The sequence below is a fragment of the Dermatophagoides farinae genome, chromosome 10, assembly GCF_024713945.1.
Source record: "Dermatophagoides farinae isolate YC_2012a chromosome 10, ASM2471394v1, whole genome shotgun sequence".
In the NCBI taxonomy this organism is placed as follows: Eukaryota; Metazoa; Arthropoda; class Arachnida; order Sarcoptiformes; family Pyroglyphidae; genus Dermatophagoides; species Dermatophagoides farinae.
Window position 1 is genome coordinate 220610 of NC_134686.1, and position 24375 is coordinate 244984.

A 24375-nucleotide genomic window follows, 5' to 3' on the forward strand; every position below is an offset into this window, starting at 1 on the left:
AATATGTTATGTATCATTTTTATTTTGATTATTAAAAAACAAAAATGACAATAAATCAGTCAGAGCAATCGTAATGATCAATGAATCATGGTTCAATCAAAACTAGTATATAGAAATGGACAAGCAGTAAACACTTGTTGCTTTTTCATTCAACGACAAATCATCTGGATAGTGGTTAAATTCATCGAATTTTATTTTAATGACACGATAAAATATAAAATATGGAATCATTATTTTTTCTGCTTGTAATGTCTAAATAAAATTTATAATCTACTATAAAGTGGAAAAAAAATTTCACGGTGATATCTGGAATTGTATAATTTAGATCAAATGTTTTCTCTGTAAGTTATGATTTTATTGTATCTGGAATAATGTTCGTGTGAATTCCACATAATCGTAGCCTTCTTTTCCTGTTTTTGGATCAGTAACCTTATTCATACGGCTCATACAATAATCGGCCATTTCCTTTGAGAGATTCTGCATAGAGAATAAAATAAATGTTAACCATGACAAATATGTAAGTCAAAAGAAATCTTACCGAATAAAGATCTTCCGCTGTGACATATGGTCGACCATCGGTAGCAATAGCGCGGAATGCATTTTCAATCTCTTCACTAGTCGAAACATTTTCTGTTTCCCTGGAAATCATAAAGGCCATGTATTCTTGCAGCTGAACGTAGCCATCACGATTAGGATCAACAATGTCAAGAATTGCTTCGAATTGAGGATCAGGTTCGCCTGGTGGTATCACCTCCAAATCGTAACCCAATGCACGAAGACAACTTTTGAATTCTGCATGTGGTAATTTTCCATTTTTCTCTCGATCGAAATGTTTGAACATCATCGAGAATTCTTTTAATGCTTCTTCCGTCACACCGGAATGATTTCGTGCCTGTATTTGTTGTTCTAGGTTATGTTGCATACGCATACACAATTGATCCAATTGGTCCCATTGTTGAGCTAAACCAACAGTAGTATGCTCGGTGTAGCGATTGTCCAGAATCAAATGTTCCTCAAGAACAGCACCCAACTCTTCGATCTTCTTCAGGTCACCACGTTTGGAACGTACTTCCAATGCTTTGCGTTTGGTTGCCTCCAATTGGGCTTCTAATGATCCTGTTCCTTCTAACATTGATCCACCATCAAGAAGCCACATTCTAAATTTGAAATAAATAAAGCAGTTATAGCGAAATCTGAAATACTAAAAATCAGAACATACCTAGCATCATTGATCCATTTATGGAATTCATTAGCAGCTGCAGCAAATTGACGACGAAGTTTGTCATTGTTTTCTTGTCGTTGATATTCTTTGGCCAATTCAGCATCGCGTTCAGCAATAATTTTTTGTAAATTCAACCATGTCTCTTTCAAAGCATCCATAGTGAACCAAGTATATGGATTAGGACCAACCTTGAAATTGTGAATTCTTCTATCCAACTCTGCCAAAGCTTGGAAATCGTTTTCAGCAGCTACCAATGATTGTTTGAATTGTTGATGTGAATCCAACAATGCTCGAATCTCTTCAATTGAATTACAACGTACAGGATCAGTAAGATCTTCTTCAGCATTTTCAAACCATGAATTGAATTGCGAAGCTTTCTTGGCAAAAGTCAAGAACAAATCTTCAATCTGTTTGAATTGTTCTTGAACTTTCAATAAACGAGCTTTTCGAGCTTCACTAGCTGCACGTAGATCTTGCCATCGAGCTATCAAATTATCATAACGTTTATGAATAATGTCACTTTGTGCATGATTCGAAGAAATTAATTTATCCTTTAATTCGGTAATTGTTTGAATTCCTTCTTGCTCGAATGCTTGAAGACCAGCATCAAATGTTTCATGTTTAGTCAATAATGTAGACACGGATGACAAATCTCGACCATAATCATTGTTGTTAATGTGCATTTCTTTATCAGCAATCCAGCTTTCAACAACGTCGGATTTCCACATAAATTCCAAATAGGCATGATTATCTTCAAGTTTTTGTTTATGTCGTCTAGCAGCATCTTCCAAACGATTCAATCGATCACGCAATTGATTCTGTCGTTGCATAATCTGATCAGCATGATGATTATCTTCGTTGATCAAGACATCACCAGCAGCAATGATTTCCAAACATCGTTCCTTATGCAAAGCAAAATCATTTTCAAAGGCTTCATGTTTTTTACGGACACCTTGAACCGATGCCATACTGTCGCCTAGATCATCTAAATTCAAAAGTTGTAATTTTTCTGAAATCCAAGCTTCTTCTTCTTCCATGCGAACCAAAAACTGTTGATAAGACAATGATTGTTCAATCTTATTTTCTCGAATGGCCGTCATTTCTTTTAAACGCAACCAGAATTGTTCAAGAGCATGTAAACGAGTTTCAATTTCTGGCTTGCCCAAATTAGATTCAAGCATTAAATTCTGCGCTGCTTCTTGGATAGCCTGAATATTTGGTTCATGAGCTGCCAATTCATTTTCGAAACGTTTATGTTTTTTATGCAAGTTTTTAACACCAGTCAAATCGCGGCCATAATCATCTGAAGACACAAGTAATTGTTTCTCTTTAATCCATGATTCTTCATCAGCAATATCTCGAAGAAATTGTTGCAAGGTTGTTGCTTCATTCAATCGATTACGTCGATGATTAACGAGATTCAATACACGTTGATAACGTTCATTGACTGCATTTCGTTTCTCATTAATAACATCGCTATCAAATTGTCCTGCATCATTCAATGAATCAGCCAAAGCATTCATGTCTTTAATTCGATCTTCATGGGCTTCAATATCAGCCTGTAATAATTGATGCTTCTTTTGTAAATTCTGCACTGAATTTAAATCTTTGCCAACATCTTCATTATTCAACAATGATTCAACTTCAGCTAACCAGAATTCTAAATCTTTGATGGCAGCATTATAGGTACGTTGTTTGTTGGCTTCTTTTAATTTAATGGTCTTTTCGGTTGTTTTTTCGGTCAAATATTTCCATTGTTCGGTGATTAAAATCAATTTGTCTCGGACAGCTTCTTCGCCATCACCACATTTACCTTTGCCAATCAGGTTGTCGCCCATGGACAAAATTTGTTGAATTCGTTCTTTGTTGGCATTCAATTCGGCTTCAAATGCCTGATGTTTTTGATGTTTTGATTGAATATTGGCTGGATCTTTATATGATTCATCAGTGGCCATTTGTAATTTTTCTGTAATCCATTTTTCCACTTCATCTGCATCTCGAGAGAATTGTTGAATTGACTGAGAATCACCAAGTTTGGAACGTTTTTCGATCAATGCATCTTTAAGCAGATTCCAACGATCCAAAACTTGGTCACGTTTTGATTTAATGGAATCTTTAGCATAGTTATCTTTGTCAATCAATTTATCGGCCAATTTTTTTAAATTTTCAATTTTTTCCTCTTGGATTCTGATAGCTTTATTTAAATCTTCATGTTTTTTGATGAGAATTTCCACATTATCATCATCATCCTGTGTTTTCAAGAATGCTTCACGGTTACCCATCCAATTTTCGGCCTGTTCACATTCTCGATTGAACAATTGTAAATCCAAACATTGTTGCAAACGATGTTGGCGACGATCCCATGAGCTATTCAATTCTTGGAAAGCTTGATATAATTCTTCCAATTTTTTCTGAATTAAATCCGTAGCATAATGATTTTCACGAATCAAACGTTGACCAAAATCTTCAATATTCTGGAATGTTTGTTTACGTGCATTGATTTCAGAAGACAATTCTTGATGTCTTTCCAATAAAGCTTCAGCACCGATAGTATCAGTAGCTAATTCATCCGATGAAACCAACCCCATCATTGTATTGATCCAGACCATTAAATCGTTGTGATCGCTCAAGAATCGTTGCAATTCATACGAATTTTGTAGCTTACGTTTTCGATCATCAGCTTTGTTTTTCAAGTTAACCCACATTTCCATAATTTCAATCTGTTTGATTCGAGTTATTTCAGCTGACTCTGGATGTTTTGATTCGATTGAATTGGCTGTCTTTTCAAGTTGACGAACCTTTTCTAACAAGGCTTCCAAATCACGTTCCAGGCCTTCATGTTTTCGTTGCAACGTTTGTACTGAACGCAAATCGTGGCCACAATCATCATTTTGGAGAGCATCTTCTTTTTCACGAATCCAATCTTTAGTTTCATCAATATCACGATGAAATCGTTGAACTTCATGAGCCGATGCTAATTGTTGGCCACGTTGCTGAGTGGCTTCGGTAAGTTGGACCCATTTTCGATTCAAATCTCCAACATGTTGGTTAATTTTATTGGCCGCTTCGACTTGACCCAACTCGGCCAATTGTGTGGCCATTTGATTCATTTCGAGTAAACGAAGTTCATTTGTTTTCATGTCGGCCATAAAATCATCAAATTTTTTCTGCAAAACTTCTACCTGTTCTAAATCTTCACCAACTTCATCATTGACAACATTGATTTGCTCTTTATCTTTCACCCATTGACTCAATTCTGCTGCTTCACGAACCAACTGAAATCCACGAAGAGCCTCTTCAAGTTTACGTTTTCGTTCACGACCCAAAGCCAATAATGATTCATATTGAGCTTCTATTTGTGCTTGACGTGCTGGCAATGAATTCTGGCCCAAATGTTGTCGACTTGATGAAAGATTGTCTTCTAATCGTCTAACGTATGCGGCAGGTACGAAACCTTGTCGATCATTGATTTCAACTTTCCACCAATCTTTGTTGCTAGCATTCAACAATGTGAGAACATCGCCTTTTTTCATAGAAACTTCACGAGGAGATTTTTCAGCATAATCATACAAAGCAACAACAGCTTCACGTCCAGGAACAAATTCAGCTGGTGCTTCTTGTTGCTTACAACTGCTAGCCTGTTCCCGCAATGATTTAATAGTATTGTCAAATGCTTCTAAATCGGCCATAATGGCTTCATGTTTTTTTAACAATGCCTCGGTGGAATCTTCATCTTTACCATAATCATTGCTGCCAACAATAGGTTCTTTCTCACGCATCCATGATTCTGCTTCATTAGCATCTGCTAAATATTGTTGTGCTTGCAATGAATCTTCAAGTTCTTGTTTACGACGAGCTGCTCTTTCTTTCAATGCATTCCATTGTTCTTCGAGCCAAGTCAAACGTCGTTTGATATCTTTGGATGCAAAATGCTCCTTTCGTATCATATCATTACCAGTTTTTTCTACAGCTTTAATTCGATGTTCATGATTGTTGATTTCAGAAATTAGAGCCTGATGTTTTTTCATCAGATTTTGGACGCCGATCAAATCTCGACCACGATTCGTCGAACTAGCTACCGGTTCTTTTTCACGAATCCAAGCTTCTTCATCTTCTATGTCACGGAATAATTGTTGCACTTGAAGTGCATCATTCAAACGGCGTTTACGTTTTTCCATTGGAATCTTCAATTTATTATAACGATCGACCAAAGCATTTTGTTTTTCTCGGATAGCATCTGCATCAAAATGACCACCTTCAATGAATTGATTGGTTTGTTTGACAATATCATTTATTCGTTCTTGATGTGTAGCAATATCAGCTTCAAGCATATTATGACGTTTCAAAAGATTTTGTACCGATGTCAAATCTTTACCCAAATCTTCTGAACCAATTTGACTTTCAATTTCTGCAAGCCACAATTCAATATCCTCGGAAATTAAATTAACTTTCTGCTGTTCGACAGCTTGTTGTAATTTGGCAGTTTTATTTTCACCAAGATCAATCAAAGTGGCCCACAATTCATTCGTTTCATCGACACGATTTTTAATATCTGGAGAGGCATAATGATTTTGATCAATTAATTTCTGGGCATTTTTATTAAATTCATCAATGCGGCTTTGATTGGCATTCAATTCTTGGGAGAATTGTTGTTGTTTTTGTAATTTGCCGTTAATATTTGTTGGATCACGATAATTTTCATCGCTAGCAGTTTTCAATTTTTCAACAATCAAGCCTTTGATTTCATGAAAATCTCTTTCAAATTGTTGCCATTGATAGGAATCATCCAACATTTGTCGACGTTTAGCTGCTTTTTCCAACAGTTCAGAACGTCTTTTCAACAATGCTTGACGGTGTTTTTCAATATCATCCTTGGCATAATGTTGACCATTAATTAATCGTGTGGCGAAATTGTCTAAATTTTTTACCGTTTCTGATTGTGTTGCCAATGATTTTTCATAATCTTCATGCTTTTTAATTAATGCTTCAACAGAATCTAATGAATCACCTAAATCATCGTTAAGGAGAAAAGTTTCATGTTTAGTAAGCCATGTTTCAGCTTGTTCTGTATCACGATAGAACAATTGTAAATCCATGCATTGTTCATATAGGATTCGACGTTCTTCACGAAGATTTATCAAAGCATCATATTCTTTTTGTAATTGATCCAATTTTTGCTGCACTTCTTCTGGTGCAATATTTTTTTCAATTAACGCATCACCAGAATTTTTAAATTTAACAATTGCATCTTGGCGAGCATCAATTTCAGTTTGATATTCTTGCAAACGTTCCAAAAGTGCTTCAGCACCAGCAACATCTTTAGCCAATTCATCTGAGGCAATAATTGTTTTCATATCTTGAATCCAGGACATTAAATCACGATAATCGGCCATAAATTGATGCAACAAGTATGAATGTTCTAAACGTATTTTTCTTTCGCTAGATTTTCGTTGCAAAGCTAACCAAACATTTCGAATTTCTTCCAATTTCATTAAAATTTGATCACGAAGATCTGGATGTTTTTCTGTATAATTTTGTGCTTCTTTTTCAAGTTGATCCACTTTTTCGGCCAAAGCAACCAATTCTCGTTCGACACCTTCATGTTTTCGTTGAAGCGTCAACACTGAAGCCATATCTCTACCATAATCATCAGGTGAAATGACTGCATCTTTTTCATTGATCCACGAAATGGTTTCATCAGCATCACGATTAAATTGTTGAATTTCTTTTGCACCGAATAATTTATCTTCACGAATTCGACGAAGTTCAATCAAACGGGCCCAAGCTTCTTTAATTTCAGCAGCACGTTTAGCGATTTGTTCTTTTTCAGGATGATCTTTTTGAATCAAATCATTAGCGTCACGATCAATTTCATTGATTCGAATTTCTTGACTGGCCATATCTTTTTTAAATTCGTCAAATTTTTTCTGCAAAACTTCCACATGTTCCAGATCTTGTCCAATGTCACCAGATGAAACGATAGCTTCTTTATCTTTAATCCAATACATGATTTCATCACATCGACGTAAAAATTGAACCAAAATGAAAGCTTGTTGAAGTTTATAGCCTTTATCGTTCAATTTAATCATCAACATTTCCCATAATCGATGCAATTCTTCCAATCGTTGCTATGTACAACAAATAGAATTTGAATTTTATTTCAAACTGTCAGCAAAAAAAAAATTTAGGTTACTCACTTTTATAACTTCGGAAGCAAAATGTTGCTGGGAAATCATATCGTTACCAGTTGCATCTAATTCAGCAATAGCATTAGCATGGGCATGAACTTCGGCTTCGAAAGCCTGATGTTTCTGAATTTTCGCTTGCAAATTCGTTGGATCTTTCCATGATTCATCGAGGGCGACTTGAAGTTTTTCATTGATCCATGATTCTAATTCATCGGCATCACGTTTGAAATATTGAAAACGTTTAGAATCTTCAAGTTTACATCGTTTGATACGTGAATTTTGTCGAAAGGCATCATAATGACCAAGAACGGTACGACGACGATCTTGAATCTCTTCAACTGTTTCCAATATTTTAATATCTTTTGGTACTGGAATGTTTTCCATTGTTTTGTTGTGTTGTTGATGATAATGAATCCACAAAACACTTGCGGATTTTCAGGTCATAAATCTATATATATTTATCAAAAACAAAACCACAAGAAAAATTAGCTTAGTCACTCTGCATGAAATATGGAAAATAAATAACAAAATCTCATTAAATTATATGTGACACAATTATGATCACACATAGATAGAGAGAAATGATGATCCACCCAAAAATATATGAAAATATTTTATCTTATTATATTCGATAAAATATCAATAAATGGGTGTTGGTCTTAGAAAGTTGATATACAATTATCCTTGATACATACAATACAATACAACTTTATGTTGATATATTTGATGGTAATAATAGTTAAAGAAATATGATAATTTGACAAAAAAATAACCAGGATTTTTTTCACACTACTCGTTGATATAATGCGGCAAATATACAAATGATATCCAGATATTTTTTTCGGCTATATAATGGATTCTTTCAGGGCTTTTCGGCGTCTCGGATCCAACTGGGCGATCCAAAAAAAAAAAAATTTGTAAACATACAAATAATTGTGGATTTATATATGATGTCGTGTGTGTGTGTGTGTGTGTGTCAATACTGATGATATTTGGGTAGTAGCATTGTGAATCACTGATTGTCGATAGACATTTTGTGCAGAAACGGCCAGTGTGCTTGTATTGCCGATCCATATACAATTCAACCGTATGTGTGTAATTTATAATGCAAAAAAAAAAAAATACATTGCTATGTGTGTATTCAACCTATACCGCGCCCAGCCAGTTGTATTTGAAAAGACGTGAATAGTGTAGCCTTGACGACCATTTAATCAAATGTGCAACAATGATGATGATGATGATTGCCATATAATGATGATTTAGCCTATTGTTTTTCTACAATATGAATGATTCATTGTTGGAACAATAATTATAAAATGGGGTGATAGATTGAAATTGGATTGTCATTTAAAATTTAGCCATTTAAAGATTCTATATCTATATCTATAAGGTTTGTTTAGTCGAAAAATAAAAGACGATAAATCATTTATTCATATATTAAATCGAGGTTAACAAAACCACAAAGATGATCTGGTCGAATTAAAATAATGGATAAATATGAATAGGTCATAATATACAGATTCAATTCGGATTTCCGATTCTCTGAACACATACTTTTTGAACGGTCCATAAATCACGTGTATTGATGGAAATTAAAACCAAACGTGGTCTTTATTATGTTTGACAATTTATTTAATTTTTTTGTAATTTAAACAATAAAATCCATCAAATCATGGTTTGTAATTTTTCATATAATAAGTGAATATATCTTTAAATTTTATTTCCTGCACAATAGACAACTTCATCATCAGTTTCGGATACAACGGCAACCGATTCTTTTACAACAGCTGATTTTAATGATAAAATTAAAGAAACTATTCTATTAGCACGGGAAATTATGCAAAATTCAAATGCTAAAAAGAATGAAAAAATCCAAGATTTAATAAAAATTCAATGTTGTAATACATTGAAAATTCTAACTAAATTGAATCAAAATGATCTCAATCCAAATAGCCGTGATTGTAATTTTACGCGAACGAAGTTTGATGATCAACAAAAAATTGCTAAATTAATTGAAATCGATGATGCCCTTATCGACAAAACGGTAATTATCACGGTAATTAAAATGTTTTTGACAATTTGAATGATAACGATTGTTTTGCAGATACATTATTTTGAATGTGCAGAAAATTTGAAGGAAAAGAAAAATTCCGTATCTAATTTGATACAAGTTCAGATGAATGTCAATCAAAAACAAAATAATTCTAGGATATTCATCAAAGATTTTAGCAAAAATAATAATGGCCCACTTTTAGGCGTTAACATCAAACGAAAACATTCTGATAATAACAATACCGGCCATTTAGAATCTAAGAGAAATTTTATGTTTATGGCTGCATCAAATGTTAAACGTCCTCAGATTGCATACAAAATCAAAGTAGATAATGCATATTCAACACCTTTCATACCAAAGCTTAGGCGAAAACCTAATGCAATTGTTTCGTTGGAAGAATCTATGAAACCGCTACCGCAGAATGAACCACCAGCAAATCTTTTAAGTGGATATAATTATCCTAAACATTCTTATCAACACCCGTATCAATATGAAATTGAAAATTTTACAATATCATCAAGCTTTTTTACTAAACACGATTCAAACCAATTCAAGCCGCCACCATCGATACAAGAAAAACCATATAAATTTATCAATAAACGTGATGAACTCTGTGAATTGGTTCGTGAACTTAAAAATTTCAAAGAAATTGCCATAGATCTTGAACATCATTCATTCAGATCTTATCAGGGATTGACATGTTTGTTACAAATATCGACCGATCAAACTGATTATATTATCGATGTATTTCCACTTTGGCAGGATATGCAATTATTGAATGAAATATTCACATTACCTTCGATACTGAAAGTTTTTCATTCATCAACATATGATATTATTTGGCTACAACGTGATCTTGGTATTTATGTTGTAAATATGTTCGATACATGGGTTGCTGCCAAAACTCTCGGATATCAACATCTATCATTATCGTCATTAGTGGAACAATTTTGTCAATTTCAAATGGATAAACGTTTTCAATTGGCTGATTGGCGAATGCGTCCAATACCCGATGAAATGCTTCAATATGCTCGTTGTGATACACATTTTCTTTTGTATATTTATCGAAAATTAAAACAAGAATTGCTCAACACTAGTGATCAAACCGGCAATCTTTTACGTGTTGTTATGGAACGTAGTCAACAAATGTGCCTTAAGGTAAATTATTGAGTTCATATTCATAGAATCTAATGATAATTTTATTGATCTATAGCGATATGAAAAAAAACTTCCAGAAATCAATGATCATGTTCATTTAGTTTGGAAAAATAATCTAAGATTCAATCAACGACAAATGGCTGCCCTGAAATCATTATATGCTTGGCGTGATGTCATCGCACGTCAAGAAGATGAGAGCACAGGCTATGTTTTACCAAATAATCTTTTGTTGAAAATTTGTGAAATCTTACCTAGGTATAAATAGCTGATGATTTTTTTCACAATTATTCATTCATTCATTGTATTTGTTTCTTATAATTTAGAGAACAGCAAGGAATATTGGCCTGTTGTAATCCTATACCACCATTGGTCCGTCAATATATCAATGAAATACATATGATAATATTCGATGCACGATCAAAAGTTTTAATTGATCAACATTCTTCAACGACGGTTATATCACAAGAGAAAACTGATATTACTATCGATTTAACCAATGATCTATTGATTGATCATCATTCATCAAATCCCAACAAAATGGCTATTGATCATCCTGATCATCATGATCATTTGTCTCATGAACATGATCATGTTCTTGATGATCAACAACCATTGTTACGATGGTCGAAAGAATTTGGAAAATTTATATCTCACAAACAATTTGCCGACAATGATGATCCAATGAATGGAAGTCATACTTCAACATCATCATCATCTAATGAAATCCAATCGATCACTAAGGATATGAATCAACATTCATTGATTGATATGTTTGATAATGATAGTATTGATTGTTCGAAAAAATATCAATCCTCCACTAACGATAAGAAAAATCAAAAAGAAAAAAGATTGCCGAAATCTAAAATTGATGTTGAAATGGAAAAACTTTTTGATGGTTATATAACATTTTATCAAAGGGTATGTCTGTTTTATTTACGAAAAGAGAGACTTATTTTAAAATTTTTCTCCACTTTTTTTATATTTGAAAAGTATTTAATCAAATTGAAACAAAAAGATGAACAATCACAATCATCATCGTCATCACAGTGAATCACATTTATCGAATGTACCGAAAAAATCAGGTAACCCTATACTGGTGAACTAGAAAAGATTTTATTTCATTATTCATCAAACATTCTTTGGGATTGATTTTTTTTCTCTTTTTTATACAATTAAAATAATTATAATTTATTTATTCACTATGACGTTACTTTTATGTTTTTTTTATATTGATATGTATGTGATGGCTTCTGATTTTCTTTATTTTTTTTCTTACTTACTTTGTCTGATCAATGCGAACAATTATCAGTTTTACGATCATCTTTTTGATCATCACCGAAAAAATCTATATTTCAATACGTGTTTGATAAAATCCTTGATCAAAGGTTTTATCTATTTGTTTGTCAAAAAAGTGGCTTTATTTAATCACAAACGAATCAAATTGGTGAATGAAATGTGTTTATATTTATGTTAATTTCATAAATGTTGCATGATTAAAAATTATTGAAATAGAGATATCATTTTATTAGCAACAGTAAAATAAAATAAAATAAAAATTGCCGAAATCCAATGTTTTTGAAATATGGACACTTATGTCCATCATTATTAGATGGCGCAAATGTATTTGAGTCGTAATTTTCTGTGAAAAAAAATCTACAAGTGTTATATTGTCGTAATAATACATGTGTGTGTGTGGGATCGTCGTTGTTTGATGATCGTGATCATTCGTAGCGAATAATCATCGTCTTAATATGATTGCTATGGTGTGTGGTATTAGTGTTGGCTGCTCAAAAATTTTTTTTTTTGGTTCATTGAATGTGTATGTGTTTATATGCCAAATAACAACACCAACAACAAATGTGGACTTGTTTAATGATCATTCGTAGTAGCAGTGGCGATGATAATGGCCCATGGTATTCTTGATTATTATGATGATGTTGTTGTTGTTGTTGTGTATTGATCTCGATCGTTTTCCATGCACACACACACACACACAATCGGATCATTGCCTTTCCACTATAATTTATTTTCTCACTTTGTTGTTGTTGTTATTGTTGTTGAAAATTTGTTGTTTTCTTACATCAATGAATTATCTTATGCATGATTTGCACCATTTTGTGTTCTCGATTTTGAATCATAAACCATGATGAATTTGAATCATCAAAATGTCATAATTTAATGTTGATCATCAAATCTCATTTATATTATATATTTTATTATCCATAAACTTTGTAATTTTATGAAAACACAATGATTTTGTAATGAATTCTAGGTTTTTTTTTTGTTTTAATGTTTCCAAATTGTAAATTGATCTTGAAACTATGAGCCTTGCAGCAGCATCATCACCAACTTCATCACCTTCACCATCATCTTCGTCGATCCAACAACAACAATCAGCTGCAACAGCATCAATTATTCTAAGTCCTGGTTATTATCGTCGTCAAGAACGAGAACAACAACAACATCATACAAATCTTAATACTAGACAGCATATATCTGTTTTGGCCAATGCTTGTTTAGGACAACCACAGCCAGTTTCATCAACATTAGTGCCATCATCGATACCACATCAATGGTTAAATTGTACATCAGTAACAAGAAATTCTGTTGAAAGTCCTCCTATTGAAAAGATGACTAATCAATCACATAAATGTGTTCAACAGCAACGTGACCAAATTGATGACAATCATCAAACACCACCAATTGAAACATCGACACCATCAAGTATAGCTACTGATGAAACACCACAAATTGATCGTTGGTCAAGAGATTTTCGTTCATTGATCGATGATCGTGATGGTGTTAATCTTTTTCGTCAATATACAGTTGAAACTGGACTTGATCATTTGCTAAATTTTTATTTCGCATGTATAGGTTTGAAATCAACTGAAATTGATGTTAGCACAAAAAAACGTTCAATTGTTGTGATATTCAAACGTTTTATATTGAATCCAAAAATTCTTGAATTATCCAAAGAATGTCAACAACATTTAATAGATGTCTATAAAATTCAACTAAATAGCTCGAAATCTTCATCATCATTGGATACAAATCGCCAAAATCAACAGCAGCTACAGTTTCTAGATGAGAATACATTTAATGAAGCATTTAATGAGATAGAATCTCGATTAAGTGGTGCCATTTATCAGAATTTTCTTAAATCAAGAATATTTCTTGATTACATAAATAAATTCGATTGGACGAATAATGTACAACAACCGACTGCTGAAATCGCTTCGTGCTACAAAACTGATTTGAATCATCAACAATCGCTACAAGCAAAAGAAAACCATTTATCACCTCAGTTATCGGAATCTTTGGATGATCCGGAACAAGAATTTGTTTCAGAGTAATTATTATTATTATCATTTTTTATGAGATAAAATAATTTCTAATCATTTTTTCATCATTGTTTTAAAGGTCCAATAATTATGTAAAAAGATTTGATATGCCAGTTATTGATGAAACTAGCGAAGATGGTGATTCAACTGTCATAGAGGTTGTGCCCAAATTCTCTCAACAACAACAGCATTCACGAATACCACAACCACAACTTAGATCATTATCATCGAACAAACCGAATCAACCCGCTGCAAGCAGGGAACGATTACATCTTCAATTTTATGCATTGGAAAATCCACCACATCCGTATCATGTAAACAGACATGCTCAATATTCATCAGTACAATATAATTCTAAAAAAGACTCTGAAATTGAATCCATATCATCCAGCGATTCATCGTTTGTTTGTTCACGTGATAGAAAATCATTATTACGTAATATGAGTTCATCATTATCAAACAAAACATTGACACAACGATTTCAAAGGCCTCCACCTCAACAGATGAAAAATCAACTATTACCAACGGAAAATCCTGATGAATTTGCACGTAGATTGATTGAAAAATTGAATAAAGTTCGTTCAGAACAAGAAACTGATATAAAACTAAGCCAAGCATTGATATCTTTTGAACGAGCACACTCACCATCATTGCCTGGATCACAACACGGCGGTGGCAGCGTTCAACAACGTGAAGCTGGTGTGGGCAAAAATTCCACCAACAATAATCAAACATCGAGCAAATCAAATCATCGAGAATCAGGCCTAGGTTTGGCATTGAAAAATATCGATTTCAGTACACTTAAAAATGAGAGTGGTCAAGCCATATTAGATAAACATTTTGCACAAGTTTTCGAAACACCGAATGCCGATTCACCATCCACATCTAATCAATCATCATCGGCACCATATCCCCATCACACTAATCCACAACAAATCATTCATCCACCACCACCATTATCACCGACACCACATTTTATTGCTCAATTCAATTCATTATCCGCTAACAATTCGGTGACAATACCTGCATATGTTAAGTTTTCTAATGAAGAAGTTCCACATAAATTGACATTGATTGGACCACATATCACTTTATTGTCATTCAAACAACAAATTCCAACCAAACGTGGTATACAAGAATTTTTTTTCAAAAGACAATCAAGTGAATCAGAAAAACTTGATTGTGGTTCCGATTCTTTGTGGATCAACATCAAAGATGATCATCAAACATTACCACAGCTTGATGGTAAGATCCATGCAAGAGTTGAATTAACTAACTAATAACTATTGTACAAATGGAGAAAAAATTGCTGCCTTTTTTATGTACCGAATTATTTATTTTTGTCTTTTTTTGTATTAAAAAAATTTGTTTCTTAATAATTGACATTTTTCTATCGATTTGATTTGATTGATTTTCCACAACACAACAATGATTGGTTTTTGTGTTTTACACTTGCTGTCTTATCTCTGCTGGTATACGACAAACAAGACAACAGCCAAAAAAAAAAAAATTCAAGATTAGCTGTGTTGTGTATTTTTTTTCTGTTGTTTAAAAATGAAAATGAAAAAAAAAACACTTCACTTGTTGCCGTATAGCTATATTTGATGTTGGTGATAATCTTTGTTTCTTTTTTCGGCTATCATTTTCGATTTGGTCATATTTATTTTTTTCCTGGTGATTTTTTTTATGATTCAATTTGCCAGTTTTTTTTTCGATTGACGTCAGTGAAAAAAAAAAGATTAAGAGATTCAGATTTTTGATGTTTCACGTATACGTTCGCTCATCTCTATCTCTGGTTACTATAGCGATGTAAAAAATTGATTTAGAGCATCATTGTGTTCTATCTTTGTCTTCATATAGTTGTCGTCATGATTCAATCTATTCATCCATAATATAATTCATAACCTTGGCCATGATGATAAAATTCAAGAGAAAAAATTCATCGTTTTGGATCTATCCAAATTTAATTTTAATTTTTTTTACCGGTATAATTTTTTCATTAAGAATTGATAATGATGTTAACATTACCGATAAACCATCATCATCATCATCATCATTTGATGTTGAACAAAATGAACAGAACATTGTTGGTAATATCACAATCCAAAAGATTTATTCATCAAATAGTTATCCACCAGATTTCATGTCCGATCATGTAAGATTTTTTCATTTCTTTTTCATAAATTTTATAAATTTTAAATTTTTTTTAAAAAAAAGATTCGTGAAAACGGTGGCATCATTGCGCATTTTTTCCTTTTGATTTATATTTGTTTATCATTGGGTATTGTTTGTGATTATTATTTTCTTTCCTCACTTGGTGTCATCAGTGATGGTAATATGCCAATATTTGATCCATTATTTATAAATATACATACGACAAAACTAAAAATTATTTTTTTCAATTCCTTAGAATTAAAATTACCTGCCGATGTTGCCGGTGCAACTTTTATGGCAATTGGAACATCGGCACCAGAATTATTCACATCTGTAATTGGTGTATTCATTTCGAAAGATGATATTGGTACAGGAACCATTCTTGGATCAGCTGTATTCAATATCATCTTCATACCGGCTGTTTGTTCATTTGCATCATACTTTTTTTCAAATCAACAAGCAAATGTGTCACAATTTGCTATAATTCGTGATTCAATTTTCTATCTAATTACTGTAACAACATTATTGCTGGTTTTAAAGGATAATTTAGTAGATTGGTTTGTTGTTTTTCTTTTGAATATATTTTGTTTTATTATAACTAAAATTTCTTCTCTTAATTTACTTTTTAGGATTGAATCATTAGCAATGTTTTGTTTGTTTTGTATATATTTAATCATTATGTATTACAATACAAAACTTGGTGATATTGCTGCTGCTGGTAGTGGTGGTAAAGTTTCTCCAACGGCGATAATTTTATCGGAAAAAACTCCACTACTCACGGTTCCATTAGAATTTGATGGCAATAATGAATTGCCTAGACCACGAACGAGTTCATCTTCAAGCCGACGTTTATCATCAATGACTGAAGATGGTGTTATTGAAGAAGAGAATTGGGTAGAAAGTAATCTATTCATGAAGATTATAATGTATCCAGTACAATTTATATTTCGTTGGACAATACCAAAACCAATGGGCTATTGGTTTATAGCAACATTTATTATTTCGATTTTTTGGATCATTTTATTAACCTATTTATCCGTATGGATGGTTACAATTATTGGCAATACGTTTAAAATTCCTGAAACCGTAAGCGGTTTAACATTGTTGGCTGCTGGAACATCAATACCTGAATTAATAAGCAGCGTTCTCGTCGTCAAAAGAGCCGGTTTAGTCGATATGGCACTTTGTAATTCAATTGGATCGAATATTTTCGACATTCTTATCTGTCTTGGTTTACCATGGTTTATCAAATCAATTATCAATATGATTGATTTCAATACATTGAATACGGCAATCACATCCGTGCCAATAAGATCTGAAGGTTTACCATTGACAACATTTTCACTTTTAATAGCAATTATTGCATTGATTACATCATTATCAATGTTTGAATGGAAATTAAGTTTAGGTGTCGGTATCACTTGCACTGCTATCTATGTTGTTTTCATTACTATCGCAAGTTTTGTTGAAATTGTATTTGCATAATCCACACATAAACCTGATGAATATATACACACACACACACCCGGTGGTAATTATTATTGGAAATCAAGATTCATACAATTTGCTACTTATCATCAAACACAATGATATTGGTTTATTTATTGGAAAAAAACAAAAGTGAATTTTTTATTTTCACAAAAATAAAATTCAAATTCAAATGTCAAAATTTTATTTTATAAAATAATGAAATTCATCATTATTTTGGCGGACTTAATCCAAACATCATTCCACTTTCTACGTTATTCTGCATCAAGAAAATAAGAAAATGTTAGTTAGTGAGAGAATATGAATTACAAGCAAAACTTATTGACTTACAAGAGCTGAAAATGGTGTCAATCCATATTTGGTTCGCTGATCTTTTGGTTTGTTCAATTCATCTTTAATTGTATTGGCCAATGATTTAAGATTATCGACAAATGTTTCCATTCGTTTATCGAAATCTTTAAAGTCAGCAAATTTCCGTTCTTCAGGATCAGACAAAAGGGCCGTCTAGAGAAAATAAATAAAATGTTTTGTCTAAAAATTGTGTTCAATTCTAAAAAAATAAATTCAATTCTTACGAAAAATTTTGTGGTTGTTTCAACAACGGTTAGCTTGAAAATATCAATTTCTTGTTTGATAAATGATGGATCATAGGCCGTATAGACATCTTTGAGTTGATCGGATCCTGGAACCAAATCATGAATTTTTGTTTGTGATGTTATGTTCAATTTGGCCAAAGATTTTTCAACACGACCAGCATCAATAGTTTCCATTGCCGATGTTTCCGTCGATGCTCTGGATCCTATAGTAAATGAACAATAAACAATGAAAAACAATAAAATTGTTCGAAACATTTTGTGTGAGTTAAATCAATTAAAGCTTTTCGATTCGATGCTAAAGTAACGGATTTTTTCGACAAACAAAATCTAGTGAATTTTTCAACAGGTTGCTACTAAGCTTTTAAATATCAAATTCAATGCAGCGTTGTTATGGTGATCGAGATTAATTGATAAATGTTTTTTTTTTAATTTTTTTTTTTGCTGAATAAGTAATTTTTTTTCTTGCTTGTTTATTTTATCGAAAAAATTCGAAAAACCATAGTGATTGAAAAAAAAAATGAATTTTCACTAAAAATGTTATTCAATTGCCCTAATTTTTCATATATGAAACAATTTTTGGTATTTTTTGCTTCTGTATCAACCCATTACTTTTTTTAAATCACATCATCATCATCATCATCATTAACTTACTTTTTTGGCAATAACTTGGTCGTTTATTATTCGTACATCCCATTATTGATGGATTATTGTAGCAAGGACAATTTTGTTTTTCCATTCCAATCACAGTAAATATTTAATATTTATAAAATTATCACAAGTTAATGCAAATTAATAGCAGCAGCAGCAGCAACAGAAAAAACCAAACATTTGATCAGGATTTTTGTTTATATATTTTGTTTGTCATCATTAATATAACTGAATTAATTAATTACCACGCGTTAATTGAATTTAGTTTTTTTTTCTCGCTACATTGTTATTAAAATCAAACTCAGTTTCAATTTTTTTTGTCCATTATTAAAATGCCAATCATTTTGATGAATACATAATAACATAACATTTTTTATTATGATTTTTTTTTGTACAAAAAAAAAACAAAATAAAATCAAATTGCCATTTTTCAAAACAAAAAAACAATCACATTATTCATTATTTGAAATTAGCAATTATGATTTTTATCTTGATTATCCGATATTATTTTTCTTTCATTACATAATTTGGTCAATTCTTGATTGTATTTTTTCATTACATTTTGTCTTTTCAATTTCATTGATGCTGTTAATATATCATTATCAGGTGACCATACATCGGGCACTATTTTGATTCGTTTTGGAATTTCTATTTTAGTCAGCGAACTTTGTTTGGAAACATCAACGATTGCTTCAAGAAATGTTGATTCTATTTGTTTATCATTACATTTTTCTTCAATTGTCATATTGTTTTTATCCATTTGTCGAGATAATTCTTCAAATGCTTTTTGATTCGGACTAATCAAAGCCACCAGTTCAGTTGCATAAATATCACCATATACGAATGCATTTTCAATTAATGGACACATCTTTAATGCTGCTTCCACCTTTTTTTTATTGAGGATTGAAAAAGGAAAATGAAATCAAGTTTTTGATTTCAAAAAAATACATACCTTCCCCAACGAAATATATTCACCATTCTGTAATTTAATTAAATCTTTACGGCGATCAATAATTTTAACAAAACCATTTGGGAACATTTCAGCAATATCTCCTGTTCGATACCATCTGATTCTATTCTCATCAGTATAATAAACTTCTTTGGTCAGGTGAGGATTTTTAAAATATCCCATTGTAACAATTTCACCGCCAATCAAGAGTTCGCCACGAGGATTAGGACGATCGCGTACTGAATAGCCGCCTTCATCCCAATCTTGTAATCGAAAATATGCATTTGCCAGAATTGATCCACAATTTCCATAATCGAGAGTTTCGAAATCCATACAAATTGGTGATGAAGTTGTTTCCGTACAGCCATATCCTTGAATGAAAATAACATCAAGTGCTGATTTGATTGTTGCTTGTGTTCGTGTATTTAATGGTGCACCACCACAAATCATAAACATTAATTTATTGCCAAATTGTTCACGAACTTTTGGACATATTAATTTCGTTACAATGTTACATTTGTAGCCATGTCTTGTCCATTCTGATTTATAATTGGCAAGAAATCGAAAAACTTGTTGCGATACCGGTGTTCGAGCTTTTAATTTTTCATTAATTTCTTTAAGAATTCTCTCCAAAACCAATGGAACTGTTGTCATTATTGTTGGTTGCAATAATTTCATGTCTGATTTTTGACCTAAACCAAGACCGGGAGCTGAATCGGTTAAAGTAAATGGTGAAGCATAGCCAAGTCGAACACCACCTGTTGTAAAATGGGTAATTATCGAAAATGTAATATTGAAATATCCTAAAATTTAGATTACCAAGAAAGAATAATAATTCCAGTGTCAATTCCAAAATATGTGCGGATGGCAAATATGCAACATAGATTTGTTTATCTGTTTCATGTACCAAAGAACGAACGCGACAATACATTGCCTTCATCGAAACAAAAAGTTGATTTTCCGTAATCAATGCTGCTTTTGGATCGCCATTTGTTCCCGATGTATACATTATAATCATTAAGCGATCTAATGATCCGGAATATAATGGTTTATCACGCATTTCTTTTATACATTGTTCACCTAATCGTTCAATACCATTCAATGAAAAAATCTTAATGTTTGATGGGAATTCAAAATCTGGTTTTTTGAATCCATCCATGAAAATAATTCTTTTCACTTTGTGTTTGGAAGAATTAGCTAAAACCGCTTGTAATATTTGAATACATTCAAATGAAACAATAACAGTATCAACTTCAGTTTGTTCCAGCGAATATAATAGACCACGGGTTCCTAAATTTGAAAATGCTGTAACTACAACAGCACCTGTTTGTGGAATGGCCAAAAACGATAGCATCCATTCGATTTTGGTTTCAGCAAAGATCATTATTCTATCACCTTCGGTTATACCATTAGCCATTAAACCTTTTGCAATATTTCTTGTTGTTGTCTGTGCTTGTCCATATGTTATCCATTTATAATCACTGAGGTAATATCTTTTCAATTTACGTCCATCCATACGTCGTTCTTGACCTTTATCATTTAAAATGGATTCTTCTGAAAGCACTTGACGATAACCTAAATTAGATGTGGAAAGAGATGAATAAATTTAAAAAATTGTGTTTGCGCACACTAACCGAGACAATTACGATCACGATCCAAATGATCGGTCAATGATTGAAAAATTTGTGTTACAGATTTATAGCTGAAAAATGGATAATCAAGAATTTCTGGATCATTACGTTCATAAATTGGTGACATTTTTGAATCATTACTTCCTTTAAATATTTTTATACGTATTCGATCATTCAAACGTTTAGCTTTCCATGGTTGTTGTACAATAAAATATAATGGCCATGTTGTCCATGTATAAATTTGTACAATCGAAATGAAAATGGTCATAAATATGAATTTTCAAAATTATTCCAGAAGCATTTTTGAGGGCTTTAGGATACTTTTGAATTATTCAATAATTATCATTCAAAATATTTAGAAAAAAAATGTATTTTTCGCTTACTTTATTCGAATGTTGTGAATTGTTGTTGGTTTGGATTTTATTTGAAATATTTATAAATGTTTCAGCCATACTGCTATCGGTTCCTAGATACAATGGTGGATACACATTTCTATTATCATGATTTAAATTTAAATTTGAATTTGATTGTTCACATGTTGTTGTTGTTGTATTGTTCTCCATGATGACCATTAAACTAACAAATTTGTTTGATGATCATCAGGTTTTTAAATTGAACAAACTGCGACAAAAAAAACATTGCGTCAACAGCTTGACAGTATATTGTAATGTTACTATTACTATGATTATGATATTAGTAAATGCCGCAACCAGTGCTGTTTTTTTTTTTTTTTTGATTTATCATCAATTCTAACTATACAGCACGACTTTCTATTGATAGGAATCGATTCAAAAAAAAAATTGCCATTGGCATCAATCGAAGTCTATATAGTGTGATCATAGCAGCGAATAAAATGGAAATTCATGCTTGTTATTTTTAGAATTATTTTTTTTTTTTTTTTTTGTTGTTGTTGTTGTCAATCAACTTTTCATTTTTCATTGCATGATTTTAATTTATTTACTATTTACTATTTACATTATTATTATATATCCATCTATTCATTTATCATTTTATTTTATTTAGACAGTTTTTTTCCAATGAAATTTTCCAATAAACTATTATCGTCTTTTATCTCTCGTTTTTTTTGTACCCTCTCATTGGTTATCTAGTTTTTTTTTATTCAATTTTAAAATACTGAATATTTCAACCAAGACGTCTTCATACATTTACATAAAAAAACTGACTGGTTCTATCTGGATAATGTTATTAAATCAAGGTCAAGTTTTATTTTTTCCACCGTTGATCGAATCTATCTTGATTAACAACATTAGATGGATTTTCAAAAAAAAAATTTTTTTATAAACAAATAAATAGTGTGTGTTACATTTTCAAATTATCAAATTTCCATAACGATTTATTGATGATGATGATTGATCTCTCTGATCGATTCATCACTTGCATTGATAAAAGAGTAATCAAAATGAAAAGAAGAGAAAAAAGGATTGTACTGATTAAATGAACCGGAATTTTGCTTACATTACTAGATATTAAAATCTGGCTATAGTAGCAAGAAGAAGAAAGACATTCTAGGTCATCACTCTTTCTCTTTTTTGTTTGCCGATGCTCTTTCCGTACTGATGATGTAACTTGTTGATGACCTAAATATGACCACGAAAAAAAATTTTTAGCCACATCACACCACAACATAAACATTATCACAGAGTTTGACGTATGCAAACATTTTCCTTTTGATCGATTTCATATTATTATTATTGACAACGTAATTGTTTTTTCCCAATTTCAAGTAGCGTGTGGTCGATAAACAAGATACTTTTTTTTCATGGGTCCAATCGAATTTTGTGACATAAAAAAAATATAATGTGTTTGTGTGTGCACTAAAAATCGACGCTTTTTTTTATCAAATCAATGCTTTTTCGCTCGAATGATTATGATGATGTTGTTTGTGTATGAATGTATCACCAGAAAAAAGTTTGTTTGCCACTATCAATAATAAATTCAAAATAAAAACTATTGTCTATGAATGATAAACACAAAAGAAAAATTTTTTTGATAATTTTTCGATAAATTTTGTCATTTTTTTTCGTCGAAACATCGTTCAGTGACTCTCGGAAGTAATTGGTACATGGAATTTGATCGAATGATTGATTTAAATACAAATTGTACTTGATAAATTTAATTTTTCATTTTTTCATTAAAAAAATTATTTTCATATGAATATCAAACCAGATCATCACCATTCAATTCAATTGTAAAACAAAACAATATATTTTGAATCCACAGAATATATACTGCTGCTGTTTGATCACCAAAAAAAATGCTCACCGATTTCACAATGAAAACCATCATTCTTGAAATAATTCTTGTCATTTTCAACCTGATACAGCAATTTATCATACAATTAAAAGAGACTAATCTTGAATCCTGTATACTAATGTTTCTTTGAATTGTTTTTTTTCATTGTTGTTGAAAAAATATCGGTCGATAGGTGGCGATAATTAACTAACAAGAAATTGAGTATTGACCGTGATGAAGATGAATAGAGTTTCTTCTTCGTCGTTTATTTTTATGCTGTATTGATTTTTCTTATTTATTATGTTTTTGATTTATATCGGTAAAGACATCGTATTATTAAATTATATGAAATAAAGTTTTCATTTTGTTGATCAGCGATCGTTTGTTTTTCTTTTGAGTATGTTTTACTACATTTACGTTATCAGCACCATATGATTGCCTCGCTAAGCAACATATTGGTTTTCGACGAACGAACGAACGACAAACGAACGAACGAACGAACGACAAACGAACGACAAACGTACGAACGAACGAACGAACGAAAGTAACGAACGACGAGAATAACAAACGACGGTAACGACGACGATCTATGACGACGAACGATCAACGACGAATGACGGCGAACGATAACGATCAAACGAAATTAACGATAGCGAACGAAATTAACGACGACGAACGATAACGACGACGACGA

General features: G+C 31.9%; 6 protein-coding genes across 8 annotated transcripts; 3 read left to right on the forward strand and 3 right to left on the reverse strand.

Moving 5' to 3' along the window:
* Positions 1-169: 169 nt before the first annotated feature.
* Positions 170-8629, reverse strand: alpha-Spec (alpha spectrin). The gene is made up of 5 exons (XM_047052650.2): positions 8106-8629; positions 7420-7858; positions 1220-7350; positions 539-1157; positions 170-477 (listed from the first exon to the last, which is right to left on the reverse strand). The coding sequence occupies exons 2-5, from the start codon at positions 7792-7794 to the stop codon at positions 355-357; spliced, it is 7248 nt and encodes a 2415-aa protein (XP_046908606.1). The 5' UTR covers positions 7795-7858; positions 8106-8629; the 3' UTR covers positions 170-354.
* A 340-nt stretch (positions 8630-8969) lies between these two features.
* On the forward strand, positions 8970-11820 carry Rrp6 (exosome component Rrp6). The gene is made up of 6 exons (XM_047052651.2): positions 8970-9085; positions 9146-9454; positions 9515-10621; positions 10677-10876; positions 10945-11539; positions 11612-11820. The coding sequence occupies exons 1-6, from the start codon at positions 9083-9085 to the stop codon at positions 11669-11671; spliced, it is 2274 nt and encodes a 757-aa protein (XP_046908607.1). The 5' UTR covers positions 8970-9082; the 3' UTR covers positions 11672-11820.
* A 444-nt stretch (positions 11821-12264) lies between these two features.
* Positions 12265-15341, forward strand: LOC124490193 (uncharacterized). Its single transcript, XM_047052652.2, has 2 exons — positions 12265-13970; positions 14042-15341. The coding sequence occupies exons 1-2, from the start codon at positions 12943-12945 to the stop codon at positions 15240-15242; spliced, it is 2229 nt and encodes a 742-aa protein (XP_046908608.2). The 5' UTR covers positions 12265-12942; the 3' UTR covers positions 15243-15341.
* Positions 15342-15676: 335 nt separating this feature from the next.
* LOC124490194 (sodium/potassium/calcium exchanger 5-like) lies at positions 15677-17785 on the forward strand. Of its 2 annotated transcripts, XM_047052654.2 has the most exons (4): positions 15677-16117; positions 16180-16294; positions 16373-16673; positions 16746-17785. In XM_047052654.2, the coding sequence occupies exons 1-4, from the start codon at positions 15875-15877 to the stop codon at positions 17599-17601; spliced, it is 1515 nt and encodes a 504-aa protein (XP_046908610.2). In that variant the 5' UTR covers positions 15677-15874; the 3' UTR covers positions 17602-17785. The 2 variants fall into 2 exon arrangements, with proteins under 2 accessions (XP_046908610.2, XP_046908609.2); XM_047052653.2 differs by having other exon boundaries at positions 16373-17785.
* LOC124490199 (uncharacterized) lies at positions 17680-18558 on the reverse strand. Its single transcript, XM_047052660.2, has 3 exons — positions 18180-18558; positions 17935-18108; positions 17680-17863 (listed from the first exon to the last, which is right to left on the reverse strand). The coding sequence occupies exons 1-3, from the start codon at positions 18453-18455 to the stop codon at positions 17816-17818; spliced, it is 498 nt and encodes a 165-aa protein (XP_046908616.1). The 5' UTR covers positions 18456-18558; the 3' UTR covers positions 17680-17815.
* A 640-nt stretch (positions 18559-19198) lies between these two features.
* LOC124490456 (uncharacterized) lies at positions 19199-23041 on the reverse strand. Of its 2 annotated transcripts, XM_075734444.1 has the most exons (6): positions 22905-23041; positions 21812-21894; positions 21432-21748; positions 20617-21372; positions 19801-20555; positions 19199-19734 (listed from the first exon to the last, which is right to left on the reverse strand). In XM_075734444.1, exons 3-6 carry the CDS (start codon positions 21694-21696, stop codon positions 19318-19320), a joined length of 2193 nt encoding a protein of 730 aa, XP_075590559.1. In that variant the 5' UTR covers positions 21697-21748; positions 21812-21894; positions 22905-23041; the 3' UTR covers positions 19199-19317. The 2 variants fall into 2 exon arrangements, with proteins under 2 accessions (XP_075590559.1, XP_046908909.2); XM_047052953.2 differs by lacking the exon at positions 22905-23041 and having other exon boundaries at positions 21812-22257.
* Positions 23042-24375: the final 1334 nt, after the last annotated feature.